We start from the raw sequence: 27,339 nt of genomic DNA, 5'->3' as shown, positions 1-27,339 counted from the left end.
GATAAAATTAAACGCTTTAAACAGAAAAGATGCAAGCTTTTTGTTTGCATGTTTATCTTTTCACGCTTATTTCTAAAACTGCAAAATATTACTTATTAAAAATAATTATAACAAATACACACCAATTACAATTTAATATACTGTGTAATTCTTAGTTTTAATTAATATATCTTATTAAAAATATAGTCTGAATCTCAATCAGGTAGATTTCTTTCATGAACACGTAAGTACATACAAAACATATGTTAACTATGAATAAAAATCAAATTTCCAACGAACGACGTCACGGTTTTCCGCTAGTTTTAAACATTTGAAAGCCTGTTATGACACAGCATTTTTAAATAATAATTGATTTACACACAGACAAATCGACATTGTACAAGGAAACCATTTGTCTTAAATGCGTAACTGGTATTTTGTAATGCGTTCGTTTGTCACAAAGACAATGACTTGCGAATCGGGAACGTCCTGTATAAATTATAAATTATTTTGATTGACAGTGTGTGTGTGTGTCATCAAAATATCACCGACTTTTCCCAAGAGGAAAAGAGGTTCTTATTGATACGTGTTCTATGCGATAAAGTATCTAGTTAGATAGAACAATAAACATCATTGGTATTATCTTGTCTTGTGGTAGTGACTATTGTTATAAGCTACATAAAAATAAATATAAGCTCCACGAATTAGCCTTTATCACTAAGAATAATCATAATTTATACAGTAATAATCTTCCAGTGTGTACTACTGTGTATGTCATCAAAATATAGACTTTTCCTAAGAGAAAAGGAACAATAAATCTTTTATAAACATTGTTGTCTTGTGATAGTGACTAATGCTTTAAGCTATATAACAGTAAACATAAGCTCCACTTATCTATAAGTAGGTATAAGCATAATTTATAACAGAAAAAATTTCAAATTGTGCTTTACCAGAAAGTTGAACAACATTTATAGAAGTAATTACATGATTCCAATAAAGATAGGTATGCACTTAGCATCAATAGAGTGTACGAGTAGTCGTAGAAATTTTTATTCAAGATTACTAAGTTTTTGTTATACCTAATTCAAAAATTCATGGAAAAATCCGGCACCGCTGTTAAAATAAACGAGTTCTTCAAGTTAATTTATTTTTTACTTTTAAACCAAACTTAATATATCCTTACCACGAATAATTAAATTAATTAACTAAACGGATGCTATACTAAAAAAATGGTACTAAAACTCGTGACGTGTTTTCAACATAGATATACATTGTATAGTCTTCAGGATCAGAAAAAAACCTCGATATGTGAAGATTTTGAAAGGATTTTCTTTCATTAGTGCACTCAATCCAGAATCTATACTAAGCTATACTAATATTATAAAGCTGAAGAGTTTGTTTGTTTGTTTGCTAGAACGCGCTAATCTCAGGAACTACTGGTCTCATATGAAAAATTCTTTCAGTGTTTTATAGCCCATTTATCGAGGAAGGCTACAGGCTATTTATTATCCCCGTATTCTTACGGTAATGGGAAACACGCGGGTGAAACCGCGCGACGTCAGCTAGTGTTTATATATTTCTGTTCAGTCTATACTCTAGATACTATAAAAGAAACGTTAGCGAGAATACGGGTGCCTCTGAAACCGTTACGCAATTTACTTTAATTTTTAAATGAAGTTGTGGAAAATCCGCCATGTGGCTTATTTTATTAAACTGCTTATGACTTCCTGCTTAAAGTAAATGTTCATTCATAAATTCCCTAACATATTACACTTCCATATCTTAAAAAATTTAATTTTAATTCCATTTTACTCTATTTAAGTATTATTTAATATTTGAGCCGTGATAGCCCAGTGGATATGACCTCTGCATCCGATTCCGGAGGGTGTGGGTTCAAATCCGGTCAGAGGCATGCACCACCAACTTTTCAGTTGTGTGCATTTTAAGAAATTAAATATCACGTGTCTCAAACGGTGAAGGAAAACATCGTGAGGAAACCTGCATACCAGAGAATCATCTTAATTCTCTGCGTGTGTGAAGTCTGCCAATCCGCATTGGGCCGTGGTGGACTATTGGCCCAACCCCTCTCATTCTGAGAGGAGACTCGAGCTCAGCAGTGAGCCGAATATGGGTTGATGACGACGAAGTATTATTTATTGTGGTACAATGAAGGTAATGTCCGTTTCCAAGGTTTGATCTATTCATTACAATTTAACAAATATTTTACACTGGCTGAAAAGCGCGACAGGGTTAATTTTGCATTCGAAAAAATATAAAATAATAATAATAAATACATGATTATTACGATTATAATATTATGTATAGAGTATTATTTATATTATAAACAAGGATAATTTTTTATCATAACTCGTGAATATTTCTTGGTTTTTACTTGTGTTTACTGTACGAGTATAATATTACTATGCGGTTTGTGTTTCCGCTAGCAGTACCTACTGTACATGCACATTATACGTGATAATTATTGCCTCGTGTCGGCGTAAACTATCTAAGTAATTGATTTCCAATGTTCACAGTGGGTAATTACTTTCTTACGCCTTTCAATCGCACAATTAGATTTAATCGCTCTTAGTAACCACGACAATTTTAAGAAAGATTAAGTCAGCCATTGATGGTCAATTATTCTCACGTTTCTGCAGCGCAAACGGCAGAGAAGACGTTTCATAAGTTGATCTGTCATGCACGCAGTGACCTTTATACGATCAGTTATAGTCGCGGGTGCTGCAAAAACGTGAAAATAATTGATCGCCAATGGCGTGAATCAAGGAAATGATCTTGTAATAAATTTAAATCACCCATATTAAGTCTTGTAGTACTGTAAACTTAATATGGGTGATGATTTTAATGGTTACAAACTGGGTAATCATGCATTATAATCCCACCACAGAAAAAATTGGTGATAATTTTTTAATACATAATTATCGTTTAAAGGTCAATCTCAGAACACTGACTGTTAACTTACTTTGAATACAAAATTGTTTGTAGTCTATTTTATAACAGTATATTGCCTATTTATAGTTCCTTATTGGGATAAGGCTATGGTAAATACAGATTATATAAAAGTTTCGATTCCTTATTCGATTTAAACCATCAAAGCGCGCTTAAAATCCAGCTTGTATCCACAAGGCGATGTTGGCACTATATTTGCAATTCCACACACAGGAGCTCAGCAAACAGAGTTGCCTATACAATTAATTATATTAAGATTCCTTGTTCGATCTATATCTAACTTCACGCATGGTTTAGTTTTAGCATCCGCTATGAGTGTCCTCATTACAGTTACGTATGCGCCGGAGCGGCGCCGGGCGGGCCCTTGACTGTAACGGAAATCGAAGCAAAACGAGTATCTAAATGGACAGCCCGATATAGCCTTGTTGAGAAAAACTTTATGCAGGCGGCCGCGAAGAATAATTTATATAACTTCCCACAACTTTATACATTACTAGGCAGGTAATATAACTAAGATTAGTGTGAAGTTTCCTTATGATGAAGGTGGTACCGCGGAATACCAAATTCGAAATTTAAAATTCAAACATCTAAATTCTAATTTATTTAATGCCGGAATATGGTAATCTATAATAATCCAGTGAGATCTGTTAGTAAATGGTGGTAATTTTTCTGGGATAAAAAGTAGCCTATGTTCTGCTACAAGGTCCAATTTATTTATATATCCAATTTCACCCAAATCCGTTCAGTGGCTTAGTCGTGAAAAGGTATCAGATAGACTTACTTCCGCATTTATAGTATGGATTGTACATTTCAATGAGGCTTATACACATACAAAGATGATGATAATGATACGGGATGCTATGATTTTGTCTGCAGTGAAGCAGGGTTGTGCATAATAGGTTAGAATAATCGTAGTGTTTACTAAATACCTAGCTGAATAATATCAAAACACCCTTGTCATTGCACCAGATTAGTGGGCTTTGCAGTAAGTAGTTTTGTATAAATAATACTTTAGGGATCGAGTTAACACGGTGCCGTTCCCTTTCCGAGTTTATTAGTGTGCTATGACCTTTAGTCGCATACTGTCGTTGATTTTTACGGTGCGATATCCCAACGTGTTTGTGTGTTGACTATTATTTACTCATACTGTATACGTGTAAGGAGCAGTTTAGATCTATCTAAACAGCTCCGTCTCTAAGCCGATATTTCGTAAGTGAAAGTGAAATTAACATTATGTTAATAGTATTGTTTATTAAATAGCAGTTTATAAATTGTCACTTATCTCAAGTCGTTTCAAAACTGGTTAACATTTGCTTTTGCAGTATTAAGTAGTAGGATATATAGGTGTGTACCTATTTAGATTTTGATTAGGAAACGTGTTTTGCATGGATATAAAATTGTTTTATTTTACAGCAAATGTGACATATTGTTGCGCGCGGTTGTTTTTGTACAAATTTTTCAATGGCTTAGGTATATTATGTATTATGTAGTAGGTATAAATTGGCTAATGTATTAAAATTATGAAATTTTTACAATATTATTCGTATATATACTCGTAGAATAAATATGATTGCGTTGTTTTATAAATGTATCAATCTTACTTTTCATCATTTTCATTACCTAGCCTTATTTTATCTAAACGATTCTTAATAAAATTATTTGTGTGTTACTTTAATATAAGTACATATATATATTACATACAAGTATAAGTACATATAAGTACATATAGGTACATCGTGTCCGTGGCCGCGTCTGTAAGCCACCGCGACATTTATGTATCCAATACAAGAAATCGCATAGCTATATCAATAATGAGCTTAAGCAAACTCACACACTATCGAAAAAAAAAGTTGATGAAAAAATTTCAGAACATCCTGTCAGAACTATGAAGTTAATGAACTTTGACCTAGTTTCAGATTTTTTTTTGTTTAATACCTACATACCTACTATCTTTGATACACCAAGTCGGCGGCTTATCAAGTACTAGCAAAGCATACTAGAGCTAAATAAAAATAATGCATATGCAATTTACGTAGTATGTACACATCTCTATATATATTTTATCCTTAAAAATTCTCCACAATGGTAATAAAGTTAAGGTTACAGGAAACGGATACATTATGGATATAGGAACGTTATTAATACAAAAACCCACTTTTCCGCCAGATGTTGAATGTATGATGCTAATGTGTGGACGAGCTATGGGCCCGCATCGGTGGGTGAATCATCAAAACGCGGTTCCTCAGAGCGATGAAAATATGATTAAAACATTACTCGTGCATTCATAAATCACGCAACAGTATGTAACACTATGTCTACATTAAATTTATTATTTATATAATAAAACATAAAGCGAAAGTTACACTTCTCGTTTTATTTTAATAATATTGTCTGCAAAGACTAAATACTAATTTATATAGAGACTAGCCGACGCACACGGTTTCACGCGCGTAGTTCTCGTTCTCGTAAGAATACGGGGATAAAATACAGCCCATAGATTGACAAACGTGGCTGGTTTATAATGGTAAAAGAATTTTCAAAATCGGTTTAGTAGATCCAGAAATTACCCCCTACAATGCCACAAACTTGTCATTATAATATTAGTATAGATATAGATTACATACAGGTATTATATGTTTACGTTTGTATGTACAGATACATAGGCAGAACAACGTTAAATTTCTTTTATACAAAAATACTAAAATTGTGTTTAAAGTTGGGGATGAGGGTCAAAGATAACAATGCAAGTACTAGTAACTTTCATATTAAAGTTAATTAACAGTAAATTAGTTTTAAAAACTTCTTAGGTACCTACATACTTTAAGTTACATAGAACAAATGAAATTAAATAACGTACATTAAAAGGTTATTTAATATAACTAAAACATAATTTTCCACGCTTTCTTTGTGAAATAACAGCTGTAATTTCATAATAAAAGACGCAAACGCAAACCTTGACCGTTAACATAAACGATGCTGCATATTTTTTATTTAATTGTCCACGAGCTAGCCGAGTTGACATGCGATTTTGTCATTAGCCATGGTACCTTGGTTCGACCTTCCATTTACATGTTATTATAATTTCCCTGTGTACTAAGAATCACCAAAAGGTAGAAAAAGTAAAAAAAAGTCTAGGAAAGCTGCGTTTGCATACTCCGAGTGTAGGTAGACGTACCATAGTCTCTGATATAGTAATCATTATTTAGAAAGGCTGGAAATATGAACATGGTTAAAATGAAAAAAAAATCACGCAAAAGTAGGTGGGTATCCACTAGCTATCTATATTACTTATATAAACATAATCTAAATGAATAGATAACATAATTAAATATATATAGATACTACTGCAAATATTAATTTATTTATTAACCTTATAAAGATTTTGCTAACTTTAATAGCTATGTTCAGATAACATAAACAGTATTCTTACATTGAACTCGATGTTGCACAAAGTAATAAGGTAAAAGAAGAACAAAAGAATACACCAATGCACGAGCACTTAGTGAGTAGAAATGTATAGTTAGCAAGTTTAACGTCCGATCTATTTTGATCCTAAAGGGTACGCGTTCCTTGCCGATCGTTCCTCCTCCTTATTTCTCTCTTTACATTTTAGAACGTTGTCTTTATAGAAAGTTCAAACAGTTTAGAAGGACTAACATCTGCTTAGTCGTATATTGTTGGAGATTGAACGAATTTAAAAGATTGTCAAATTTAATACAAAGCCTATAAAACGGAAATAAGACATTCTGCTAAATTTTAGTACGAAAGGAGTAAAAGCAAGTAGAATCCAATATCGACACTTTTATTTTATATTGAAATCGAAAAGATGGCCAGAAATTACAAAATAGAAAAAGAAATACTAGTACAGCTATTCTTTGTGACCAAAATACACTTTAAATACCAAATAGCGAGTCACGCATCGGGGTCATTATTTTCAAATCAGATTACAGATCTAAATACCCGTAAACCCAAATTGCTAAACTTAGTATCACGATAATAAACGAACTAGATCTGTATTCATTTCTTATTTCAAAATCGATAATAGAAGCAATCCGATGAAAATAAAATCTTCTTTTAATAATAGAATAATGAAGTGTTTTTGTGAAGAAAAATTATTACTATTCTAATTAAAATTAAGTGTGTTATTAAGTGTGTTACGTTTTGATGAGGTATCAAAGTTAACTATAAACCGGTATATCCTTACAACTGTTTTTACTGACTGTAGACGAGTCGCAAGCTCTTTAATTAAAGTCGTCGACCTTTCAACGCTGTTAACAGGAAATAAATATTGTAAGTTATGTTTATGCCTTGTTTTAGCCTAATTCTCAGAACCACTTACGTAGCTTTCTCTTTAATGGGGTCTCTCTTCCGTCCCAGAGCTCATGCGCAATAGGATAATAGTGAAAGTAGCTTTCTGATATTTCTTTTTTTAACCTGTCAATTTTGAAATAAGTGATATGACAGCAGAAATCAATTCGCCCATGCTACAGACGTGCAGTTTTAACTGTATATTTGCACTGTTCAGTTATGTAAATCGCCCGAGTGTAGGCAAAACTAAGAAAAATTGTACAGTTTTTGTCTTATGATTTCGATTAGTTAAAACTGCGTAGTAAATACTGAAGGTGTGAAGCATGACACTAATTTAAAAACTATGATTTCTGCGTTTAGTTAAAAGAAAAGAGTTTCTCGTTTTGTTTGTCCTAATAGGGTTTTGATTGCGACCCGGCTAGCAATCCGCAATCATCTGCTGCTTTGCTGCTCGAAGCAGGTAATGGAGTTCCATCAATGTCATCGTTTGAAAAAAATAGCTGAACTATGATGACTTGGACCTTAAGTATAGACCTAAATAGATAAAGCGCTAAAGCTAGTAAAATATAGTAATTTATGGAACAAAGTCTATGAATGAAAAGACTGCAGTTAAACAAAACGCAAAGTGAAACTGTTAGGTTAATTTGTTATTGTGCACATTATGTAAAATCGGATATTATAAATTTATTTTCATATTACTGGATATTTCATACAAAATATGTGGTTAAATCCGGTTTGAGCTCTATTAATTCATCAACTGTCAACATAAAGTACATATTGGAATGTTGATAGCAAGTGCTAAATTATTATCTATTAGGGGCATACTATACAAAGGGATAATTCTACAAGCAGTGATATTTTATCCAAAATATCAAAGGCAGATAAAATAATCAGTGAACATTTGATACCCTTTATTTTTTTCGAGGATTTATGATTTATAATTAGCTGTTGCCATATCTATAGCAATACTTGCATTAACTAAGGGAAGTGAGTAAGCTGGTTATCGATCTTGAATTCTATACCAATCTATCAGAGCCACCGCCCTTAGCTGGATTATTATACTACAACTTTTAAGTAACTAGTAACACTAATTATATAATTTTTTATGCTATCCGTACTTGATATATTGCTACTACGCCAGTTTAAAGTTTGACATCAATTTATCTTGTCTCTAAAAGGAAGTCGCTTTCACTTCACGCAGTTACAAGTGCTGATAGGCATATTAAACCAATTTTGCGATTATACAATATTAAGTAGCTATATATAACAAAAATCGCTGCCTTGAGTAAAATTGTCGATATTATCAATACGCAGACGAATACTATATCACTACTAAATATACAAAATGACATAATAATCGTACTTTAAGGCGTGCAATACATTGCATAACTAAGAATCTGTGTTATACTTTTATTATTTAGCTTACGTTACAGTTACGTTACTCTGCAAAAAATACAAATTTGGCGATTTATTAGTCTATGAATAGATCGATAGATTGATTAGATTTCACAATAAAAGTTATGTTATTTGATTATTATTAACGATTACAAGTTATACTTCGATTAAAGATCTTAAACGGAAACCCTATCGGCCCATCTATAAGGAAGTTTGATTTGATTTTGAAATACTGTTTCTGAATTTTGCTTCAGTTATTGTACTGTAACATGCGCAAACAATAACATCCTTACGTGATCGATATCCAAGTAACTCGTACTAAATGATTTTGAACCAAGTCATTTATACGGCAAATATTTTGGAATACCCTTCCGTCTGTGTTTCCTGCCACTAGCGTTTGAACACCTTCGAGAGAAGAGAGAATAGGCATCTTCTAGAACAAACGCGCCCCAACGTATCTACTGTTTTCTACGAGGCTTAATTGTAGTAGTCAAGTGAAAAACATTCATAAAAAAATTGATTTGACGGCCTCCGTGGTGCAGTGGTATGCGCGATGGATTTATAAAACGGAGGTCTTGGGTCCGATACCTGGCTGAGCCGATTGAGATTTTCTTAATTGGTCCAGGTCTGGCTGGAGGGAGGTTTCAGCCGGGGCTAGTTACCACCCTACCGGCAAAGATGCCAAGCGATTTAGCGTTCTGGTACGATTTCCTGTGGGTGTGGATTTTCATCCTCCTTCTAACAAGATAGCGTGCTTCCATCTTAGACTTTATCATCACTTACCATCAGCTGAGATTGTAGTCAAGGCCTAACTGTAAAGAATAAAAAAATAAAATAATCTGGAGTCAGTGTCACCACAAGATATTCTGGTGTATTATGTATTTCTGCGAAGTAATTTTTGCTTCTAATAGGCAAGGAAATAAGCGCTAACAAAATTATTTTAAACCAACAAAAACTTACAATTTTTCCAATCATTAGTATCAATTATTTATTAGTCCCAGTTCGAAAAATCTGTTATGATTGACGCAACATCAAAGAACTGAAGACATGTGATACAAACGTGTCTTGAACCGGATTTGTCTGCTTTTTATAACAAAATGTTCTGTAATGTCACGCGTGACCTTTAACTTGATAACGACTGCTTCGCATTCAATAGTGCTGATCAGAAATTTTTATTACCTAGTTGAATAGGTGTAATATAATTCAATTATTGATTCAAATCAATTTAATTTCCTCCTTTACAGATAGTTTTCATCTCAGTATAGTTTAGGTATTCATCTCAGTATTTCATTTCAGTATAGTTTATAGTTCCGTTCCCGTTCCCCTAAGTTTATAGAAAGGTAGCCCGCTTCTATCTTAGACTGCATCATCACTTACCATCAGGTGAGATTGTAGTCAAGGGCTAACTTGTAAAGAATAAAAAAAAAAATTAGTATTGTTAGAATCTGCCATTGATACCTGGTTATGATGATCCATGTCAGTCGGGCCTTTAAATGTATTTGTTTTCTTATTTTATGTTTGATTATAAATAGCTTCCTTTTCCTGCACGCCATTGCAATCTGTGAAATAAAAAAATACTATGTTACCATAGATTTAAAACACATAGATAGTCTGTAGTCGCAGGATTCGTAAGACGTTTTATGTGCCCCGAAATGGGAGCCCTTGACTCAAGGGCCACACACACTATCTATGTGTTTTAAATCGGTCAAGGGTCTTGACGCATCGCTATGCTACGATCAGTACGCTTGTGTGCGTGAAAAAGGATTACTTAGAAGAGGTACCTACAAGTTTACCTAGAACTCTGACGGTTTCTACGCGGCATCATACCGAAACCTTGTACATATGTATTCTGTGACGAAACGCTAAATCGATTGGCGGTACGTCTTTGTCGGTAGGGTAATAACTAGCCACGGCCGATCCCTACCACACAGACTACTTCAAGTTTGTGTGTGTATATGTTTATACTTACCTCGCAACAATTGAACCAATTTTGCTGAAACGTGGAATGGAGATAGGTTATACCCATATACTTAGGCTACTATTTATTCCGGAAAAATCCATGTTTTCTGCCTGATTTATGAAAAACTCTAATTCTACGCGAAAGGAATCGCGGGCATCCGCTAGTATTCTCATAAACTTGTAAGTGACGTGACGTTTGTTAACTTAAGTTGGATTTTAAAGTTTTAATAGCGTAACGGATTACAGTCAACGATGTTAAATACTGTTAGATGTGTTACTAGGTCATGAAAAATGAGGCGATCTAAAATGGAAAATTCCACATCTCAATGTTAGTTGTGATTTATAACTGTATAAATAACAAAGAACGTTATTTATACAGTTAATATCTAAATATCGTCTACAATGTCAAGTAGTGTGTTCAGGAAGTGTAAAAACTATATAAACATAAATAAATAATGGAATTAAAGACAAAATTGTGCATGTGTGCGCTCAGTTTTGTAGCCTATTGTTCGGATTACTTTTTGCGGTGATTTTGTAGGAACGTAACCGATCTATAGTATAAAATTATCTTTGATTACAGTACCATATTAACACATTAATTTATTTGTATTTCATAAAAATATCTGTACCACTCTCTGTCATTAAGAAGCGTGTCTATAAAAATAATGAAAGCTAACGCTTGGTGAACGTTAAGCACTTCACTTTTTTAAACCTTTCACTAGGCATATAAGTATGCCACAGTTAACAAAAGTAGCAAAAGTATTTTATTTTTTATTTATTTATTTATACTTTATTGCACAAAACAAAAACAATAACAAAGAAAACAAAAGAAAACATAGCAAACAAGTATGTACAAAGGTGGTCTTATTGCTTATATATACAAGACAACCTTTGGATAAAGGAATTAATGTAATTAAATGCGGGATAGTGCAACAAAAAAAAAAAACAGTTAGGTATGTAAAATTGAATATGAGTTAAAGTTAAAGCTTGAAATAATTTAAAACAAACGTAGAAAGATTTTCCATGGAAACATTTACCTTACTACTTGATACCACATTAACACGGCACTGATATTTCTGTAGTTTACTCTGGTGCATTACGAGGTTTTTTTACCTCGTACTAAAACTTTATGCGGTGTGTCGACCTCGTAACTCTTGAAGATGCTAGACTTACGAGGTCAATTGACCTCGTACCGCAGCGAATGTGTTAAGCAGATTGTATCGATTTATGTAACACGACACTACAGCACTTGCGTCTAGTATAACCGTATGAATAAAATATAAAGTAGTCGGCATAATACTCGTAAGTAGGTGAAGAAAGGCAAAAAATATTGTATGTTAAGCGATAAATATTTCCTAATTATGTTCACTTGTTGGTAAATATGTTATTCTTCCATCAGTCAGAAATGGACGACATTTGGTTGGTCGCATACCAAAAATGTAAAAAAAGCCGTGATAGCCCAGTGGATATGACCTCTGCAGTTGCAGATTTGCAGTTGTGTGCATTTTAAGAAATTAAATATCACGTGTCTCAAACGGTGAAGGAAAGCATCGAGAGGAAACCTACATACTAGAGAATTTTCTTAATTCTTTGCGTGTGTAAAGTCTGCCAATCCGCATTGGGCCAGCGTGGTGGTCTATTGGTCTAACCCCTCTCATTCTGAGAGGAGACTCGAGCTCAGTAGTGAGCCGAATATGGGTAGATAATGATGACACCAAAAATGTACAAAAGAACAATTAAGAGAAATACCTCTACGTTATAATTTAAAAACATTAATTATTTTTTCATTAAATCCTCCTCCTCCTTGAATCGTATTCCTCATCACTACACAAGCTTGCTTCTTGACGATGTCGCGCCATGTGGCTCGGCTTCTCGCAACTCCCAGAGCCTCGTGTACCTTGGTGTCGAGAGTGGCGCGAATTTTGTCTGACCAACGCATCGGGCTACGTCCTCGAGGTCTCTTCCTTAGACTTTTCCAAATGCTAGTTATTAAATTGTTTAATTTAAAGATACTTTTTTCGTCCATGTTTATAAAGATTTTGGTACGTATACTTTTGTTTCCCTCTTCCGTCCAAAATCTAATGTATTGTAGGTAACTATTAGTTAAATACGTAGTAATTACACACTTAATAGCTTTCGTAACTTTACGTTTAAAGAAAAGTACCGACAGACCTGGTAATAGCATTTAATGGTATTGTTTACTTCAAAAGGGTTAAAAAGGTAATCGCTGTCCTCGCCCTACTGATATTACTAGGCCGTAAATTGTTTGTTTTCCGACTAAGGCTGTAGGTACCTATAGTATGCGCGTTATCATCTGAGTCGTCCGGTCATAAAAGTCAAAAAAGATAGGAATGTGCAGCGCGCCTACCTGCGCACCCTAATTATCGATAAACGGCTACCTGCGCACGTGCTAATGATGAGTCAATAATGATTTGGACGATTCTGATTGGTCGGTTTCTAATGTAATTGCATTGCGTATTTTTTTTGCTATAAATGTGTTTACTGCAATTAAATAAATACATTCATGTGTTACTCGTTGCGCACTATGGATACTTTATTTTCTAACGTTTTCCAGCAACGAAATTATTGAAGAATTAATAAGAAAAGTAAAAGCCAGTAACCCGCAGAAGGTCTACGCTTTAGACCATCTGGCAAATGAACGAGGTCATGAAGTAATAAGGCTCCCTCCATATCACTGTCAATATAACCCAATAGAATTAATTTGGGCACAAGTAAAGGGAGAAGTTGCGAAGAATAATAATACCTTCAAGATAGCAGATGTCGAAAATCACCTCCACCGAGCCATAGAAAATGTCACACGAGAAGACTGGGCCAAATGTGTTAGGCATGCCGAAGAACTTCAAAACAAAGATTTACAAAAAGCTCTAATTAGAGATCACGCGCCGCTTATAATAAATTTGGCAGAAGACGAAGATTCTGATGATGAAGACTCAGATGAAGATTAATTTTATTTAGTTAATAATTATATAATATGAAATATGTATTATATTAAATCAAATATTGTTAATTTTTTTAATTTTGTGAACAAGATACGATAATAAACTTTACTTATCGATAATATGTCTTTCATTGTTACACCCTTCACTAGACGGCTCCATAAGACCCATAAGTGCAAGCGAGATAGATATAGAGAAATGATTTATGGCCCTAAGACTCAGTTGTTAACGCGCGTACTATAATGATCATTTTATTAGTTACAAACCTGCGATAAAATACAATATATTTTTTACATGTCATAGTTTTTATCATCTACTCATTTGCGTAACTATATTCAATTTCCCTTGTTCAGTTTATTTCACTTAATTACTTCAAGGGAATCCTTAGAAAATTGAGTGTCGAAATAAGGTTCGTTCGAGGTAATTTGTTTTGACGTAACATTACATAAAACAAGTCATGTAACTGCCTAAAATTATACTAACGACATTGGAAGCGGTTCCAGTAAAAACTTAAGCACTTGTGCTTGTATTTTTTGCTGAACCTCTTAATTTATGCTTCATTGTGATCTCACGTGATGATACCTAACATGGTCTGGCGCTAACTTAACAGGAGGTACTGTTACGTACTGACATACCTAGTTCAGCGAGTCACGAAGCTGAAGTAACAATCCACATAGTTCGAAGAGCCGTTGGACGTCTCAAGGTGCTATAATGGCGACCTCGCACCGGAAAGCGCAGTCTTGGTCGCCTCCCCACTAGGTGGACCGAGGACATCAAGCGGGTTGCAGGGAGCCGCTGGATGCTGGCGGCTCGAGGTCGTTGTGCTTGGAAGTCCATGCAAGAGCCCTATGTTCAACTGTAGACGTCTATCGGCTGATAATGATGATGATGATGACTGTTTATTGTCTTGCCGATTAGAGCACGTGAAAATGTCAGACCCCGTTATATAGCTATAGATACCGAGTCAATCATTATTAGGTATTAGCAGACGTCCCGCGGCTTACACCCTGTAATTTCTGTTCCAACCTGAATACAATACAGCCTATGACACTTACACATAAGGTGGCTGGCTATCTATTCGTGTAAGATTTTTCAAAATCAGATCAGTAGATTCAGGGATTACCCCTTAAAAACTTACAAACTTTGCCTCCTTAATATTATAATACTAAGTAAAGCTAACTAGCTAAGTTGGATCAGTGTGGTTGGTCCTAAAAACCCCTTTTTATGTCTATACCTATGCTCTGTTAGTAAAACGTTAAAATATGATAATGATCATGATGATAATATGATGAAATTCTTGTCTAATGTTTTTCTAATGGTTGCCTGGAAGAGATCTTTTCTTATTTTCTTATTTGTTTGTTTCCTTGTTTTGTGGTGTAAAAATAAAGTGCAAAAAAAAAATGATGATAATGATCATGACAATTTATTCATACTGGATAAATAAATTGCTTGGTGAGAAGTCTTTGCTCGAAGTTTAGGTTAGGAACAAGCTTCGGCCAATGCCTATCCAATGACATTACGCTATCCTATTTCCCTCTAAGCAATTAGACAACTGCATTATTCAGTGCAGCGGCGTGTCTATCGAGCCTTTTGAGGACAAAGGTTACACGTGTTCTGATAAATGTTAACCTAGCATATTTCCAGGCTCGAAGGCGCTATCATTAAGGCTGTGTATACATTTGCGGCTATTAGCAAAGTGATCGCCTGAGCGAGGCCTTTTTAAAAGCTTTACAAATTACGTATATAAATTGCCTTATTTTCCAAAAAAAAAAACAAGCATACAACAAAGACAAAATAAAAATGTCTGACGTGTAGTATCAAGCAAACAACATGGGGGAGGGTAGGGTTAGGGTAGGAGTAGGGTAAGGGTAGGATAGGGGTAGGGAAGAAGTGTACAAAAATGAAAACGAAGATTGACCAGGTCCGCTAGTTATATAAAAATAATAAACTGTATATCTAAATATATATAAAAGCGAAAGGTCACTTATCACGAAGTATCGAAAACCAAGAACGGATTTTGCGACATGGCCGGATTAAGGAAGTCCAAGGGCGGACGAAGTCGCGGGCGTCCGCTATATAAGATAATCTAGACATCCATACTTATATTATAAGTGGGAATGTGAGTTTCAGCGACTAACGTAGGCCTTATTTAATCCTGTATTCCTACTAAAACGAAAACTACGCTGGTTAAACTGCGGGGCGTCCACTAGTTCAGTAAAAGTTAAACTCATAGAAGCATATTACGTCTGTTATTCACAACCTAAATGAATAAATTTTCTTTATATAAACATTATTATGTCAGTTTATAGCACCAGCAATTCAGTGTGTGATATAATAAATTCATGCGTCAAGCCGATATGATTTATGATCACTTTTTACGCTACTGGTAAGTACATCAACTCAGTTTCATAACTCAATAAAAAACGTAGGGCTATATTTTATAAGCGCTGAAAGAATTATTTAATGCTTTTTTGACCGACATTAAAAATAGGAGGAACAAAGTCCTTTATCCCGGGAGTTTATCTCCAACGTTGATCGTTACAGTATCAAACAATAACCCAAAGCCCATCATACAGAATTAGAGCAGCATGACGAGTGTAAGCTCCAAATTTGCTTTTCTTTGTGGACGCCTGGCCCTGTTGTGACCTATTAAAATAAGCTGTGAATTATTATAATGTATACATTATAAGCACTAACTCCTGCAGAAGAAACAAAGTCACAGCCATTGCTCAGTGCATTGAAAAGTTGAAGAAGTGGCAATGGGCGAGGAACAATATACGAAGAGAAGAGAAAAGACGGTGGGGTCCTAAAGGCATGGACGGGCGACCCCGCACCGAAAAGCGTGGTGTTGGTCGAACCCCCGGTCGATTAGATGGACTGTTGATTGTTGATTAAAGAGAGTGACAGGGAGCTGCTGAATGCTGGCGGCTCGATACCGTGGATTATGGAAGTCCTTACAAAACTTTGTCCTACCGTGGACATGACCATCGGTTGATAATAGTATATATGGTATATATGTATATATGGTAATAATGGATGATAATGATAATGAATTTACACTGATAATTATACGCTAGTAAATATATAGCCTTGTAGTTTATAGTGTTCATTGTTATGTATTGTTCATCATCTTCATTGACAGCCTATTTTAACGGCCTATTGCAAGCCCAGGCCTACCTTCTTGTAGGAAAGGGGGTATGAAAGTAGACCACCACACTGCTTCAATTGCCGGCCATTTTATGGTTACAATATATAATATACATTCAAGAAAGTGACAGTCACGTGAAAAGAAATCGAAAGTGAAATGTTACAAAAGAAATATATGAACGTGCGAAGAGAGTGCCTCAATACCGCCATGATGAGTTTATTTGCATACTGTACACCATCCATGTAAACTTACTTTACAACACTTACAAAAGGAACATTGTCATCATCATCATCATCATATCAGCCGATGGACTTCAACTGCAGGACATAGGCCTTTTGTAGGGATTTCCAAACATCACGATGCTGAGCCACCTGCATCCAGCGAATACCTGCGACTCGCTTGATGTCGTCAGTCCACCTGGTGGGGGGTCGGCCAACACTGCGCTTACTAGGAACATTGAGAGAGTCATTTAAAAAAAAATAAGTTATTAATATAAGTGTGAAATGATTTAATAATTATTGCAGGAACGTCCATTAATACATTAACTGCTACCTTATACCTAAGTCAAAAGTCAAAAATTTTATTTATTTTAATTATGCTGAGTTTACAAGCACTTGCAAACATCAGGTAATATTAGTAGATAATGGTGATAATAATTAGTCGAAAAAATAAAATTACAGTTACAAACGCGTTTCGAGAAAAGCCCGCAACAAACTATGTCAGGAATTAAGCAAACGAACAAACATACAAGTAGGTTTCATTTAAACATAGGTATAAACATCTTAAATGAATCATGTGTTCTTGTAGTACTTCTCATAATATTAAACTTAAGTAAACGTTTTAACTTAATTACTCGTAGTAAGTCTACGATTGTCTGTACGTATACTTAAGTAAACAAATATTTTTCACTGTCAACTTGTCTTGGCTACAAAACTTCCGACTACATACGAGTATGTTAGCATCCAATTAAAATTAAAAAGGCAACATTTCATGGAATCCAATTTCGTTAAAACTGGTATAGGTACTTACAAAGCGCGCTAACAAAAAATTAAATAATATCATCGAGTGCAATGATGACTGATATAAGATGGGGTTATTGTATCCTTCTCATTACTGGCTACTATGCTTTTAAAATCTCTGCCCCCCTAGCCAAGTGGCATGTCGATTCTCTTTCTACGATCGCTAACACTTCGAAAACTAGAAAAATGTATGGGAATGACAGATCTTGATCACGTGACCTGTCGATAGCAAATGTCATTCCCATACATCTCTCTAGTTTTCGAAGCGTTAGCGATCGTAGAAAGAGAATCGAATCGTTTCACTTGGCTAGGGGGGGGTGGTACTAAAGCTGACCCCAAGCAGTGTCAAGGACCTGCTTTAGAAGTCTTCGAAATGTTCTCGAGAGAACAAAATAAAGCATTGTCATTACAAGTCATTGTAATTCATTGTTAATTTGTAATTGTAAACGTTATTTGAAAACCCTCCAAACAGGTCGAATTCGTATTGTTCAGGCTGTCCGTTTAAAAAAAAAGCTAAATTCGTACAGCACAGTTTTAGGTAGACTTGGTAGGTCGGTGATACAATCCGAGCATATTATAACTGTTGTCTTCAACATAACAGTTCTGTTCGGTATACGATCTTATGTTTTTGTAATATGAATATTTTAAAAGCCTCTTCAGTTCAGTTAGTAAGTACCTTGTTTTACAATAATGGGGTCCTATAATGTATAAGTCACGCTAACAAAGAAACAAGTAATTGGGTTTTCTTTAATAAAGTTATCGGTCATGAGTTAGAAAGTCAGCGGTGGTGGTAAACCTCCTTGCGAGACTCCAAAAAGCTGACGGACCTGCGATGATGCATCGCCGGTAGTAAATATTACTCTGGTTATCCTATCGACTGTGAGAATGAGGGTTTAGGAGGTCCCTACAGGAGGTCCTTATATAGAATGTTTGTGCTAACACACTTGTGAATTTATAACATCTTCATATAAAGGGATGTTCTCAAGATAAAATTAGCCGTCGTGACCGGGTCACAGGACATTATTGGTGTCAATGTAGATATCATTTTATTCATCTTGAAACATAAATAAAAAGGAGTTTCTTTCTTAAAAGTCGGTTCCATTTTTATGTTAAAAAGATTATTATTAGTTAGCAGTTTATTACTATCATGTTCAGGGAGGTGAACAAACAGCTTGGGTCTATTGTTTATGCATTAATCACATATCTATCTCATCTTCTTATCTATAACTGGTGAGTCATCTATGTAACTATTATTCGCACTTTGCTTGAACTGGCTTTTGATTCATATAATTATGAGGATGTTGCCTTTTTTTGGGTAATAAAAACTGGTAGGTAGCAATTATATGACGTCTTGAAGTTTCTTTTTGATTAACCCAGATGAGGTTTTTACCTCATCCCACCAATTAAATATGAACTTTTAAGTTGAGGATAACCAAACATGAGATTAAAAAATTTACATACTTATACATATGTATTAGGATTTTATATTTACGTATATCATTTAAAAGAGGGAAATGTTTCTTTATTCCGCGATATGTACCTAAATGTAAAATGATGTATAGGATAGGAAAATATATAATCACTAAGTATATCAAAAGCCTTGATTAAATTTTTCCCAATTTAATTTAATTCGGTCCCACTCATCTTTATTTCTCTCATTTATTGGTTTTTCCTTTTTTTTCATTTTTTTTACAATCTTAATAAAATACAAAATATAACACAAAACACTATTATAATAAAATAAAAAAATTCAATCTACCCGACATTTTCGAGTGCCCAAGCAACTGGTCGCGGTGGTCAGGGTTCCAGAGTGAGGAACCTCTTCACTATACGCGCCGTCTCAAGGCACTTTAGGCATAATGTATCCGATTGAGCAATTAAGCGAAAGCTTCTTATGGTAAAAAGTGATTGTTACAAAAATATCAAACATACACTAAGCTCGAAAACCTATAAGAAACATCGCGGTGTGTCTAAGCTCCGACTTTTGAAATCCGCGGTCCACCTAGCGGGGAGTCGACCAACACTGAGCTTTCCGGTGCGGGGTCGCCATTCCTGCACCTTATTAGTTAGGACCCCAACGTCCTTCGGCTCTTCGAACTATATGGCCTGCACATTGCCACTTCAGCTTCGCAACTAGCCGAGCTATATGGTTTGGTTCGTTTGCGGATCTCCCCATTTCTGATTCAATCACGCAGAGAAACACCAAGCATAGCTCGCTCCATCACCCGCTGAGTGATTTTGAGGCTTCTAATATGGCCCATAGTCAGCGACCAAGTCTCGGATCGGTCTTGAAGAAACACAAATTATTTAAGCTGTAGTGAACTTTAGCGAACTGCAGTGTTGCGTGTTCCATGCCATCGATCTGGTGTTTTCCCTTATTATCGATTAGTCCGCATCGAGGGGCTACAACCGCGGTACAATTGGCGCAAAGTGGTACGCTTATTAGCAACTGGTTTGAACTGGTTTCGGCGTATAGATGAAGTATAAACATAATGTTATTATGAAAATTCGTTGGTTTTATTTGACCATTCAAAATTTTAAATATATTTATATAGCACAGGTACGGTGACAGTCGCCTGTATGACGTTCATAACACGTACTAATATCGTTAATCGCGGTAAACTTTCAAGAGTGAAAAAAAAACTTTCAAGACAACGACTCATTTTGCAAAATTTAACTTTTGGCAAATGACCACATCGCCATCTTACCCCAAAGTAACAGTGTTATCTTATGTGTACAATTTCCATATGAGGGAAATCAGGCAGTATTCAGCATTGGATCAGCTAGCTCAGGGGTTATTTGCGTAACTTGATCAGATCCGTTTGACAGCAAGTTCATTCTACCCTAGTTGTCAAAGTGACAGTTTCCCAAAGGATTTGACATTTATTTGACGTATATATTTCATTAAATGTAGGTGTCAAACGGATCCGATTAAGTTACGCAACTACCCAGTAATGTACCAATCAGACGGGATTGTAAGCAAATCTTAAGTGCTGTAATGCTAAAATATTATGACTTATCTAAGATAAGTTTTAAAATTCTGATGTCATCGCAAGTCCTGGTTAACACGCCTGCATAAATTCGTTAATATTCTCGTAATTACATAAGACAACTTTTGGGTAATAAATATAATTACAAAGCGGACGCCTGCAATTTTGTTCGCGTGGAAAACCCTTGATTACTATAAAAAAGGTTATAATGAGTCAACTTTAACAGAAAACATAATAACTGTCGCGGAATACATTTTTTTTTTATTTTTAAAAAGAAGTGTACGCAGCGCACGCAACGGAAGCTCTCAAAAATAATCCACATTTTTCACTGATGATCCGCTCCTACAAGTATATAGTCTAGTAAGTTCGTTGATGACACTCCCATGATTTGCGAGCGACGGGGGGAAAGACGTAAAAAGTGTGAAATCGTGCATGCGGGGATGTGAGGTGCATCAGTCGTGGGTTTTCCATTCATCGCTACATGCCTCCTGGCCCGCGCGGACCATCGGGAGTGTTACGAAGGAAGTTGCCAAGCTATAGGTTGTAGTGTGATGTTATATAGCCTATAGCTTTAGTCGATAGATAGACTATCCAATACAAAAATATTTTAAAGTGTTTTTCTTTTTATGGGAAAGTAAACCGCTTCGTAACGTAACGCGTTACGGCGCCACTCTGGTTTCCCTTTCTCTCACGCATACGACAGCATGCTAAGTTATCACTTCTGTTGAGCGTCCCGAGACGCACACTTTTTTTTAAATTAAGCTTTATTTCAGTTCATCCAAACACACTTTTCAGTTTTATAATATTAGAGATATAATGTAATTTGTGTAATGTTATTTTATTAAATAGGTGCTCGTTTGTTACAGATGCCCCGAATGATGCGAATTACATGATCGGCGGTGTGGTGATAGCCATGGCCCTTGTTGGGCTCATCATTGTGCTGCTGGCTCTCACTATCAAGTGAGTATCTACCCTCAAAACATAGTATATATATATATATATATTTTTAATTATTGCGTACAAATAAAAGTAACAATCCTGCAGGTTAATTCACTATCTTTGACGTATGCTAGTTGACATATACGAAATTGATATTCTATGTAAAAACGTCATCCGGTGCTTATTGGTGGATATCACCCAATATGTATGTTGTGTCAATTGATTTAATGTTTATTTTAATGGGTTGATAATAAAGACCAAAATAGTGTATAGGCCAGCTGATTGTAGATAGATGAACTTAGAACTGAGATAAAAGTGCTCATTCACACAGACTGGCGAAGAGAATCCAATTTGTTTGACAAATCACGATCCAGTCTGACCCTGGCATGTCACGGTTATATGGAAACAATCTCTAACGTTATTAGCAGACTGCAATACAAACCGCAATCTATTTTAAATCCACCTCCACTACAATAAGATCATCGATTCGATGGTAATTAACAACATGCTCAGCTATTGTAAAAAAAATATTGAAAGTCACTGATTTTATTTGAAAGTACGGCAGTCTGTGATAAACTTTATTTATATTTAGAGCTTTCTTTTAAATAGATTATCAATTTCAAAAGTTTATGCGACCATAAACAAGAAGGTGGGCGCCTATCTTAAGAACCCTAATCCCACTAAAAATGTAATAAAAATTGTACGACTTATCTTTTAAGAGTTCTTTTATATCAAAAGTACTTTGCATACAGAGATATTGTAAACAGTGAACATGCTGAAATTGAAATGAAAAGCAAACAACAGAGATAGTACCTACATGTACATTCCTGATAAGTTTGAAGTGCATCCCAAAACCGATCATTCTATCACCAGTAGCTATACCTAAATCGGCAATAAACCGAAAAGCTTTTACATTTTGATTTGATCAAAGTAAAAGCTGACTCAGGTTTCAAATACATCGACGCAGTTTATTGAGTTTGTAGCATTTGGCGATCATATTTAGCTGAATTATTAACCCGAGCCTGTACTTACACCAAAATACAGTTAGTAATGTATTTAAAAAAAATATCTAATTTTATTTCCAATAAATTTAATAAAATTAAAACCTCCACATCAATAAATGAGGTCGATCGATCAATCAATCTACTTAGGATCCCAAGTTCAGACAAATAGCAAATATTATAAAGTGAATTTCTAATAATGATTTTTTTTATTATTGTAGAAACCTAAGCTTCCTAATTAGGCATATTACCTGTTTCAAACTGTCAAGTTGGTTTTTGGTTGGTACAGTTCGTTTCATGTAGGATGGTGCGCGATTCACGATAATATAGTACTTACTTATTATGAACGCTAACGATTTTACCCATGCTATTAGTTAGTCTATTGTGGTAGATCAATAACATCTAGATTTAAGTATATTTATAGTATATAGATTTAAGAATTGTTCTGGCTATGAAGTATTGAGTTTCAATATTCGAAAACACAAAATTTTGTCGATACTATTAATCGTTGTTAACTGATTCTCTTTATTAACAAAACAACTACGCAACTATGTTTTATTTTTATTAGTTAGCCAATAGAAGGAAAGATCTATAATGCATTGTGGGATAATTAAATTTTATGAGGATAAAGTTAATATATGTGTATTTATGGTAGTCATGGTCAAAATGTGCGATATTGAAATTAATCACTGAATTAATTTTATATTTAATAAAAAAATATTATTATAAAAACACAAAACCAGACTGCTTTAGCGTAGTGAACTGAAAAGAGAAAAACAAGTATCACAATATCTATATAAAGTTCTAACTAAATTCTTTATGTTGGCATTTCATTGTTTGCATAAGAAAGTACCTATCTATTATTTGTCTCCTCCTGTAGCACCACTTAATTAATTACAAGAAATTATTACAACTTAAATAAATTTAATTTATAGATAATGGTAATCTTTAAATTATATTAACCTTATAATAACCTAACCTTTTCCACAATTTTTCCGATATCTATTGCTTTACAGTAAGTGAAGAGAACAAATTATAAGTTTTATGCTGCTTCTAACTAAATTTCTGTGATCTATAGGTAGATACGAGTAATTAAAGCTGATAATACTTAAATTGTTGCCATATTGAAATAACCTAAATTTTTAAAATTCAATAAAAATCAGATTCATTCGCCTACATGTTACAAAATAAGCAAAACAATATATTTCAAATAATTCTTGGTTTTATAACGGAATAAAAATCATTCTTTATTTTGTATAATAGACAAAATTTCTTCATAGACAAAGTCACGGATAAGATATGGGGGGTATTTCAAAAAAATATTTCAAATCTGCCGTTTGACATACCTGTACTAGCACATTCGAGGGTCTTTATCGTTGGTGGAACGTAGTGAAACCTTGACGTGATCGCTAAAAGAATTAGATTTTTAGTTCTTCTATTTCCTAACTCCAGTGTTTATTTGTAACACTTTTGATTATAGTGTAATTCACAGTTGCAACATTACGATGTTTATAATAACAATCATTAAACGTTCATTTCGAAAAGTTTGCCGCAAAATGTAAGTGCTTTTGTAATATATTCGTATAGATATGTTATATGAGTTCGATAGTACTTATTTTTAATTTCCGTTTGATATTTCATAAATGTTTACGTATTTTACATTTTATATTATGCTATGATCATATTAAAGAAAGAAAGAGAATAAATTTATTCAAATTTAAAAGTTACAAACAGTATCCTTTCCTAAAGACAGCATGTCTGTCTGTAACCCTTAAAAAAGAAAGGGTGTACAGCTCAGCTTATGCCGTGTACTATATACAAGCATAACACACGGCGCTGATTTTGAGCTGAGATCCGTGTGACGCCACAGCTAACATAAAAAATGAAAAATGTGAACAAATTCAAGTGAATTAAATTCAATTAGAAGCAGCAAATATGTTTAAAAATAATAATTAAGTATCAATTAAACTACAGATGTAAAGTTATATAATGTGATTTATATATGAATTTATAATGTGATGTGTATTTATTTCTTAACGTATAAAATATATATGTACCTATAATAAATAGAAAATCATATTACTTGTACAATTAAGATAAAGAACTAAATTAATAAAATTAATAATTATTGTATCAAAATTTCAAAGTAGTATCCACCTATTTATCGTGTTTAAAATGAAACTTATTATGCACTTCACTGTCACCTTCATAACGGTTAACATTACATCGGTTGACATATTATTTGTATGCATTGATTGACACAATATTTTGATTTGTATGTTTTTAAGGTATTGCTAGAACTAAATTGCATTGCATTAACTTCGTGCTCATTCGTTTTCGTAAATACTCTAAATAACATTTGAGTATGTTGTTTCACTATTTACTGCTTGGTTGATGTTCATTTATAATGGTTGTTACAAATATAATGAAGCTATGGACTGGAATATACGGAACTATACGTGTTAATATAATTGCCCAATATTTCCAAATAAAGTATGTCCTTATTAGTTAGCAATATGTATTTAGTCTGAAGTTATCAAATACAATTTACGAGTAACAATTTTAGGAAACCTGTCTAAGTGGACAGTAACATTACCTTCGACTACTAATCCAATTAGTAAACAATAAGTTCGTTCCTAATAATTGGTTGATGGTAACCACGACTGCCCTTGACATTATGGCGCCGGAGTCAAATTCGGGAGGTCCTGGATTCGATTAACACCACTACTGGTATTTTGTTGAGTAATTGTATGCTAAGCATAAAGTTAAGTTCAACCAAGTATTCCTACAAGCCAACATGACATATATAACCCAATGGTTTATTATCATATTAACTTGCCATTGAACCTCTTGATTTAAAGTCTGTAATAGCTAGATCTTCGGTGCCTTTATCAAAACTTAAGTTTATCAGCCTATGCTCTTATCAGAAAGAAAGAAAAAAGTTTTATTAGTGAATTATGCCACACAACATAATTATAATATATCAGCGATGTCTGTTCTGTGATGATGGCATTACAAGATAGCAGATTTCAATACTCCGGACTATCTTACTTTCAAGATTCTGGTAATTAACTGGAATTTACCAAGGAATAAAAATTTCTGAGCGCCAGAACTAGATAATAGACATTATGGCTGTTAAGTTATATAACTATTGATTAAGCAACAGTAATAAAAACAGCTGGTTAGTTACAACCTTTTAATAACCTCGTTATTGATACAAGTTGAAAGGGTAGGTTATCAAAAGTTGTTACTTTACTGACACCTTGGACAAATTTTAATAATGCCTTTAGATATATTAATTAAATAGAAAAACTAATAGAAATCAAAAGAAAGATCAACATTTGTAAAGTTACATATATTCCCATTACATCTACTGTAATTGGGTCTAAATAAAAGTTCAATTTTACTTTGAAAGTTATATGTAATTGCAACCCTTGAACAACAAGGCAATAACAAATTGTCACCAAGGACTCAACGTTCCCATAGCTTTAATGGATCTATTTAAAAAATGCGTATTGATAACAAGGATGCCAGCACATTAAGAGCAATTAAAACACGTTACACAACAATACGCTCCCAAGGTCTACCGGGTATCGCTGGACATCGGCCAATTCTTTTTCATCTGGATAACGTTGGTTAACGGTTGTTCGCTGTTTTAAATCGCAAATCACTAGCCGACGAAACACAAACTGTATTCCAAAATGGCGTTGCTAAATTTAAATATATAATGGCCCGTGAGACTTTGGTGAAATTTGAGCGACTTCAAAGTTCAAGCTGGAGGAATGACCGATGTTGGGAATATTTTAAAGTGTTTGTTCTTACACTTGGACAAAATATTTAAAGAATTTATAATAAATGTACTAGATAAAATATTAGACTAACTTTGGACAATAGGACTGATTTAGTCTATCGAAATCGAAATTTATATATGAATTTCGTATATATCGATGTATATATGAAATATATATGATATATTATAATAGTGTACGTTACGTTACGTACGAGTTCGAATACTCCAGTTTGAAAAATCTGAGAAATAAATATATAAATTTTGCTTAATTTTTTTTAAGTTTTGCTAACACGTTTTCAGGTACTAACGCTTAATATTAAGAACATTTTACTAACTCACTATGGATTTTTTTTATCTTCTGAAGTAAATGATATAATAATTATTATTATTTATTATAAAAGTAACCTACCATTTTTTTCATGTATGTAATATGATATTTTCGTAAATATCTATATAAAATGATAGGTGTGTCTTTAGGTGTTTGATTGATGTAGATCATCACAAAATTCTTTATCTCTTCTTTAAATTTTCTGAATATAACAAACATTTTGAATGATAAATATAATTTTTTATATTATTTTCAATGCATATTTTACAAAACCATATGTTATAAAATATCAAAGCGAGTTAAAGAAAATTGAGGTATAATAAATATGTCAACCATAACATATTTATTTTCCAATAAAAATTTAAGCTTTCCCAAATAATGTGTTTTATATAGACGTTACATAAATTGATTAAGTTTCATTTTTCAAGGCTCTTCCAATACTTCCTCTCACCCGCAGAGAATCGAAAATTTTATTTAAAATACTTCCTGTGATCTTAAAATAAATGTTGACCTTTTGATTCATTTGTTGTGTACAATTTTAACGTCCGTCTTCATCTTT

The 27,339-nt window shown here is 33.9% G+C and overlaps 1 protein-coding gene across 3 annotated transcripts in view; it reads left to right on the top strand.

The window, feature by feature from the left end:
* Positions 1–27,339, top strand: part of LOC112042839 (uncharacterized) — a 224,165-nt gene that overhangs the window by 182,937 nt on the left and 13,889 nt on the right. For all 3 annotated transcript variants that reach the window (XM_024078008.2, XM_024078009.2, XM_024078010.2), the window contains one exon: positions 21,589–21,682. In XM_024078008.2, the coding sequence (XP_023933776.1) occupies positions 21,589–21,682 (94 nt within the window). The remainder of the gene's footprint in view (positions 1–21,588; positions 21,683–27,339) is intronic.

The sequence above is a fragment of the Bicyclus anynana genome, chromosome 12 (assembly GCF_947172395.1).
Source record: "Bicyclus anynana chromosome 12, ilBicAnyn1.1, whole genome shotgun sequence".
NCBI classification, from domain to species: Eukaryota; Metazoa; Arthropoda; class Insecta; order Lepidoptera; family Nymphalidae; genus Bicyclus; species Bicyclus anynana.
This window is presented reverse-complemented; position numbering and strand designations above follow the sequence as displayed.